Source organism: Sinocyclocheilus rhinocerous, unplaced genomic scaffold (assembly GCF_001515625.1).
Source record: "Sinocyclocheilus rhinocerous isolate Xijiao unplaced genomic scaffold, SAMN03320098_v1.1 scaffold95, whole genome shotgun sequence".
Classification (NCBI taxonomy): domain Eukaryota; kingdom Metazoa; phylum Chordata; class Actinopteri; order Cypriniformes; family Cyprinidae; genus Sinocyclocheilus; species Sinocyclocheilus rhinocerous.
In genome coordinates this window covers 1,362,454-1,370,340 of record NW_015662004.1, presented here as the reverse complement: position 1 = coordinate 1,370,340, position 7,887 = coordinate 1,362,454, and the positions used below count along the sequence as shown (strand labels likewise).

General features: G+C 37.3%; 1 protein-coding gene across 1 annotated transcript in view; it reads left to right on the top strand.

Moving 5' to 3' along the window:
- The window catches only part of LOC107727282 (clathrin interactor 1-like), a 56,210-nt gene that overhangs the window by 32,904 nt on the left and 15,419 nt on the right, over positions 1-7,887 (top strand). Inside the window, exons 2-8 of the mRNA XM_016537109.1 lie at positions 1,172-1,276; positions 2,079-2,175; positions 2,562-2,670; positions 3,688-3,858; positions 5,673-5,853; positions 6,388-6,631; positions 6,790-6,871. Coding sequence (XP_016392595.1) covers positions 1,172-1,276; positions 2,079-2,175; positions 2,562-2,670; positions 3,688-3,858; positions 5,673-5,853; positions 6,388-6,631; positions 6,790-6,871 — 989 coding nt within the window. The remainder of the gene's footprint in view (positions 1-1,171; positions 1,277-2,078; positions 2,176-2,561; positions 2,671-3,687; positions 3,859-5,672; positions 5,854-6,387; positions 6,632-6,789; positions 6,872-7,887) is intronic.

Below are 7,887 nucleotides of genomic sequence, written 5' to 3'. Positions count from 1 at the left end.
GATAATGTTGTATTCTCCTGTGTTTGCGTAGATTTATAAATGATTTACCTTAAAAATCTGATGAAATGTCGCATGTTGCGTTCCCAGATGAACGTTATAATAAACCCAAATTCACAACAACATGCAGAGATGGAGTTTGAGACACTCTACACATGTAAATGATAACAGCTCCTGGGGAACTACTGTGAACGGAGCCGCTGTGTGACACATGTACTTACATTTACATTTAATCATTTAGCAGACGCTTTTATCCAAAGCGACTTACAAATGAGAACAATAGAATCAATCAGACCAACGAGAGAACAACCGTATACAAGTGCCATGACAAGTCTCAGTTATTCTAGCAAAGTACACGTAGCTATTTTTTATTTTATTTTATTATTATTAAATAATAGAATGGAATAGAACAGAATAGAATAGGGCTGTCCTGGAAGGAGTTATGGTTGATGAACCTAGCTGTATAGAGCAGCTGTGATGAAACGATGGGTTTGCTGGAACCACAAGCAGTTCTGTCTTAGTAAGGTTAAGTTGAAGGTGATGGTCCTTCATCCAGCTAGAAATATCTCTCAGACAGGCTGCAATGCGAGCAGCTACCGTCGGGTCATCTGCTTGGAATGAGAAGTAGATTTGAGTGTCATCAGCATAGCAGTGATAAGAAAAGCCATGCTTCTGAATGACTTAACCTACACGCATGTAAATAATTAAAGCGCGTATACTGTATTAGAACTGCATCGCATATAATTATTAAATTAAATCGTAGCGTTTGTGAATTCACAATTATTCTTAATTATGATTTTTAAATGGGTTTAACATATCATGCAGCCTTGCAAAACAGACTAATAATGTGTTTTATACATTCTCGTCTGTGAAATGCGCCACTTCCGGTATTTTGCCGGTTAGTCGACGCGAGCAAAATGAAGTCAAGGATTTTTAAATATCGAATAGTCAAATAAAATCGACGAATCGCGACAGCCCTACTCTGAACACATTTAAACCTTTGGAAGCCCGTTCTCTCCTATCAGTCCAAAATACACACCAGTCGACCAAAACTGACCGACTCTAAAGAGTTTTTTTTATTTCAACACCTCCATGTGCAACAATATATAGACTTGTGTCTGTGTGTGGTTGCCTGGTGTTTATTTGTGGTTCTTTGTTTTTCTCTGTTTCCCAGCACCAATGTTGTGATGAACTACTCAGAGATAGAGTCCAAGGTTCGAGAAGCCACCAATGATGACCCCTGGGGCCCATCGGGCCAGCTCATGGGAGAGATTGCCAAGTAAGTGCTCAGCCTGCTGGGTGGTGGAAGGACTATGTGTTCCCTTCAGTCTTCAGGCATTCAATGACTCTACTCTCAATTACCGCAAGACATTTGTGTAGGGCAATTACTTTCTCATCATTGATAGCTGATGATTTCAGTTGCATTGCATCATGCCTTAGACTTGAGATAGTCTGAAAGTTGATTCATTACCCCCTCATGTAGTTTTTAGATGCGTTTTTTTTTTTTAGATGAATTTAGTGTCTTGTGTTAAATTGTGAAAGCTGTGAAAAAGCAGACTACATTAAAATCAGTAACTGGATGGATGGTTTGGCAGTATTTTAAAATGCCAAACCTTGATAGAAACACTGTGTTAGTAATATCAACATATTTTACATAGGAAACACAAAATAACAGATAATATCATTAAAAAAAAAACTTTAAATATACGGGAAAATATACAATCTTTAAAGCTGTTTAGTTTGTCAGTGGTATAATTCCTGTTTTTGACAGATTCAATGACATGCTCTATTATACAACTTTTAATAAATAAAGAATTGCTACTGCATATCAACTGGGCCATTTCAGAATCACTGCATTTTATTCAGTGGTTCCACTGGAAGAGAGAATTTTTATTTAATTATTTATTTAATTGAACGAGAGGACTATCTATTTCAGATAGTTGTAGCCCAATTTATCCCCTGGTTACAATACTTTATATTTAGCCAATTTGGCGTGGTATCATTTCAGTTTTTGAATCTCCTACTTTAAGTAGTTAGTATAAAGTCTTTGTACATAATGTGACTAATCCACCTTATTGCAGATCCACATTTATGTACGAGCAGTTCCCTGAAGTTATGAACATGCTTTGGACTAGAATGCTGAAAGACAACAAGAAGAACTGGAGGAGAGTTTACAAGGTACAGGTGCACTGCTCATCTTTTATCATACTTTCAAATGAGACACAATTACTGAAAATAAGTTTAGACTTCATTTAAACATATTTAGCCAAAGTCCAGATATTGGCCAATTCATTGGCCCTGCCTATGTGTCGGTCTATTGTTAATTTTCATTCATTTCCTCACACAAAGGTTTTATAAAACACCCATGCTTCATTGAAAATTATTGACGTGATGTCTGTGTGCCGCATCTGTAGCATGTTGTTGGGTCCAAACAATAATTTTGACTTGTTCCCTTCAGTGTACAAAAAAGTAAACTTATTTTTTACCCCAAATCCTGCATTTAACTCTTTTAGCTGCTTGATTTGGAAATATCCAGAATATAATGCCCTCTTCCATGTGTTCAGGCCTTATTACTATTAGCGTACCTCATCAGAAACGGGTCAGAGCGGGTGGTCACCAGCACCAGAGAACATATCTACGACCTGCGCTCTTTGGAAAATTATCATTTTGTAGGTGAGTTTAAGTTGATGAAAAAATTTAAAGGTTAAAAGGAACTTATTTGAGAAAACCTTTATTCAAATAGTGTGCAAATGGGAAAATATAAGCAAACAAGTACAGGTGCATCTCAATAAATTAGAATGTCGATGCACCTGTATAGCAGAGTGTGATATGATGAAATCAAATTTGAGCTCTTTGGCCTAAAAACATTGCTTTATCATAACCTAAATATAGCTCAACACCCAAGTTATACTTCCCAGGTGTCAAGCATACTGGACGTAGCCTCATGCTCTTGAGTTGTTCTCTGACAGGAAGACCTGGAAAGCTTATTTGTACACGAGAAATGTTAATATTTCATTATAGAGAAAGAAGAAATTTTGTTTGTTAAAATTTGGAGATGTAGCAAAAAAATGTTAAATAAAAGTGGTAAATTATTTCTGAAGGCACTACATCTTTAAGCTACATTTGTCTGATAAGTGAATGACGAAACAGGTCTTCATTGTCAGTGCTAGAGGTGTTAGTGTCTGTTTCCTTCTTGTAGCTATTTAAAGCTCTGTGCCTTGTTCTAAATGTTTCAAAGATTCTGTGGCTTTTCAAAAGTGATTCTGTTTAATTTTTCATCATTTTACACACATTTTCAGTCGTCTACCAAGACAATTCATGAACATTAGCACATCAGTAGCTTTGATTTCATTTTGGTATTCAACCCAAAAGGTTTGCCTTCACACCATTGTATTTGTGAATTTGTATTCAATGAATCTTTAATTAGGCAAACAACAAGAAATAATTTTGTAGCCTACCAAGGCTTTTGTAGGACATCAATGCAGCAAATGGCAAAATTCAGGCATTACCAACAAAGAAAAGTTGACTATGGCACTATATTATTTGCTGAACTACTGGAATTTTTGTGTGGGGTCACATTCCGACATTTGTTGATTTTTCATACTGTATCTAATAGAGATTTTGCAAAAACAAGATTAAATGGACCAAACAGTTCCATATGATTTGACAAGCTCTTTTCTATTTTGCTAGATGAAAATGGGAAGGACCAGGGCATTAACGTACGGCAGAAGGTAAAAGAAATGGTAGAGTTTGTTCAGGATGATGACCGGTTACGTGAAGAGAGGAAGAAAGCCAAGAAGAATAAAGACAAATACATTGGAGTGTCTTCTGACTGCATGGGAGGCTTCAAAGAAAGTAACTGTAAGTGTAGCAAATTTGAGAGTTTCTAAATTTGAAAGTACATGATTTCTACAACCACTAGTGCCACTAACTAGTGCAACCATTTATTGAACATTTTCCAAACAGGTTTCACAGATGTTTTGCTGTCTGCTGTTGGTTGGACAAACAGATTGTTTTCCCCCAAACTCTTGCAAACCTAAAGAAACGTGATAAAAGTTATCTGAGGCATTCCATGAATATGGGCAAAAAGATATGTCTGCCAAACTGGTCATGCCTACATCATTCGTGACTTAACAGTCTGACAACTTCTTACACCAGTATACTTAGCAAATGCATGCCAAATTGTATGTTAACCAAAAAAAAAAAAGATTGCTGATGCTCTCAGGAGGATCTAATATAAGATAGGATATAATAGTTATTTCTGTCGGGTGCTTTTTATTATTAGTATTTCCTAAATGTATTGTGATGTTGTGGTGATTGTTCCAGTGGTTTTATTGGTAATCAAATAAACCAAGAAATTCCCTTTTATCACAGGTCATTTTGAGGCATTATTTTCATCTCTTGAAACTGTGTTTGACCCCAAAAGTGAGCTGCTTTGTCTGTGTACTGTAGGCGTCCCACAGGGATTTGTTTTAGGCCCTCTGAAGTTTTCTTGCATTGTAAGGAAAATTCCCCCTGGATTTCCTTCTTCCCACGACTGATCTTTTGATCAGAGCTATTTTGATTTCAGGGCTATCACTTTTTAAACTTTGCTCACTGCATCATTTGGTGATGTTTATGATCAGATTAGAAGAAATAATCAGATCTCTGCTTTTTGTATTACATGTTTTCTCTTAGAGCTGTCTAATCAAGTCAAGATGCCACGTCCCTTGTCATGTCATTAGTGGTGTTACTTGTGTGCAAAGTCAAAAGATTGTGCTTGGTTTCTGCTTTGATTTGTTGCTCAGATTTCTCCCTTTATTAGCTGTACTACAGTTTCAAATTGCCAATTAATGATGACATGCCAGTGATGGATTTGTTTTGGTGAAGAAAGATAAAAATACTGCAGGGTCAGAGGGGGCAGACAGCTTGATTTTATGTTATAGGCTACTTTAAGTTTGTTGAGTTTTTAGTCAGGTGTATTTTCCATACTTTTCGAAGTTTGAAGTGCATTTGTGGGCAAGTCCATCAAGGGGGCAAATTCAAAAAATTACATCACTTCTGTATGTGGTGTATCAATACAAAAACCTTTGTCTTATTAAAGCCGTTGTTCTTTTCAGGCCAAAATGCACTACCTTTCTATGTAAATTATTTCTATTATAGTTTTCACCTCAATTCACCCGCGGGTCCTTAAAAAGACTTAAAATGTCTTAAATATAGTTTTATCAAATTTGAGGTCAAAAAAAGTTTTAAATATACTTAAATATCATAAATATCTTATTATGTGCTGAAGTTAATGCTTTGCTTTTAGTTGCTTTTAGTGTATTTTGAAAGCAGGCAATAAATAGCTTCCAATGGGCCATTCACACACGATAACTGTAAAGATATAGCACCTAACTGCACGATAACTGTATTATAAGTGTGCTGCAGTTATGTCGTTTGCCGCTTAAAGTGCTTAAGTTATTTGAAGCAGAATGGATTTTAATTGACTGTCAATGTTTTTATCTTACATCAGCTGGACAAATCGTTCTGAAAGTGCCGTTGTCATTATAGCTGGACCTCACTCTTCTCATGGAATTAGAACAATTAATAAAACTTCATAGTTATCGATATTGTTATCTTCCCTGATGTGAACAGGCCTTTAGTGAATTTCAAACAAATTCAGCACCTAACTGATTTTGTATCCACATTCTCAGCGGGAGAACTGTTTGACCCCGAATCTAAAAGCAAATGGGACGAGGACTGGGAGAAAAACAAGAGCAGCTTCCCGTTCAGTGAAAAACTCGGGGAGATAAGTGACAAAATTGGAAGCACCATTGATGACACCATCAGCAAATTCCGCAAGAAGGACAGGGATGACTCACCAGACCGTATCAGGTACATGATTGAGTTTTCAGTCCATAGAATTAATAAAGCCATAGAATGAAAAGCTATATAACTGAAGTAACGACAGATATTTTCGTAAAATATTGTTATGTACATCTGAGTGAAACTGTTTATTGAAAAGGAAAAATGTAGAATGCGGGCTTGGTTAAATCCATCAGTTGTTGATTGAAAGGAGGTAGATCGGCTAAATCTGAGCCAATTGTAAGAAAGGGGCTGGGATTAAGAAAACTAAATGATTAGGGAAGTCTGGCATACGTCACCAGAAAGAAGTCTGTTATTTCACCAGAAGATCAAGTTATAACATTTTGATTAAGAATTACGAGGTGGACAATAAGATCAATAACTTACATTTAGAAAATAGATAGGGTGAATTTTCATTTCATGCTAACTTTAGCACTTTGAAATCTACTTTGATGAATTAACCCCCTGTAGTTATATGAACTAGCACAGTTCTGCACTATAGTATAAACTTTTAGTAGCTAGCTACTATATTAGTTTTTGTCTTACTGTTGCCTCTTCCTGCAGTGACAATGAGGAGGACAGAGTTTCACAGAATGGTCGTCCTGCAAAGTCAGAGTTTAAGGATGATGAGGAGACTGTAACAACCAAGAGCATCCAGATCACACAGACCACAGATACAATCACCTCCACCACCACTACCACCACCTCTACACGCAAACGCGGCGGAGTCCCGTCCAAAACCGTTGACCTGGGCGCAGCTGCTCATTACACTGGTGACAAAAGCAGTCCAGATGCTGACCACAACCAGGTACAAAAGAGCCTGAAAAAGAACCTGCAAAACCTAAACAAAAACAACTGAATGCACCTATACAGTCCTCTCTGTGAAGTGATTAGGGTTGCAAAAGGAAGCCGGTGCTGCCTTCATGTGGTAGAAGTGAAATGTGACATTAATCATTCTCTTTTCAGACATCAGTGAGTCAGTTATCCAGCACAGGGCTTGCAGATCTGTTGATGGTGGAAGCTGGCTCTGGTCAACCAGTGTCTTCAGGTAAGACCCCATCAGCTGCATTTTCCGCGTTTCAACGAGTATTTTTTTGCTAAGCATCACTGTTACTATTGCTTACACTTAGGGTTAGGGGATTAAATACCACTCACAAACCAATTCAAACCCCCACACCTGCTGAATGGACACCACGGCTCAATGTGTGTGGAGCATATAACATTTACTACTTGGTCATTGTTCATTTTTGAGCCCAATTTCCTTCATGCAGGGACTCAGACAGAAACTTTTTCCTGAGAGTTGATGTAGCTTTTAAGCCATACTTATGGAAGTTCTTCAGAGATGCAGTCAGAGACATCTAAGTGCCCCAGATGGGTGTGAGTTGTGTGTGTGAGAGAGAGAAAGAACGAATAGGAGATGGCTGCACAGATGCTGCTGTCCCTCCGTATCCTGTCACCAGCCCAACAGCTGTGCTGTGCTAGCATCAGTCAGGAGGTCAAGAGCTGTTGCAATCAGGTTGTGACAACCTAATTGTGTGTATGTGGATGGACACGTGTTTGCCTGTGCATCTGAATTTTAGTCACGCATCCAGATCATTCGGTCCTATTCTATGGAAGCCCGTTTCCGCCACTGAATAAAAAATAAAAAACAGGTAATTGCGACTTTTTATCTCACAATTCTGACTTTTTTTCTCAGAATTGTGAGATATAAACTTGCAATTGCGAGTTATAAAGTCAGAATTGTGAGATATAAACTTGCAATTGCGAGTTATAAAGTCAGAATTGTGAGATATAAACTTGCAATTGCGAGTTATAAAGTCAGAATTGTGAGATATAAACTTGCAATTGCGAGTTATAAAGTCAGAATTGTGAGATATAAACTTGCAATTGCGAGTTATAAAGTCAGAATTGCGAGATATAAAGTCAGAATTCTGACTTTTTTTTTTCTCAGAATTGCGTGATATAAACTCGCAATTGCGAGTTAAAGTCCAATTTTCAGGGGGGAAAAAAGACTGATAATTTCTCAGAATTGCGAGTTTATATCTCACAATTCTGACTTTATAA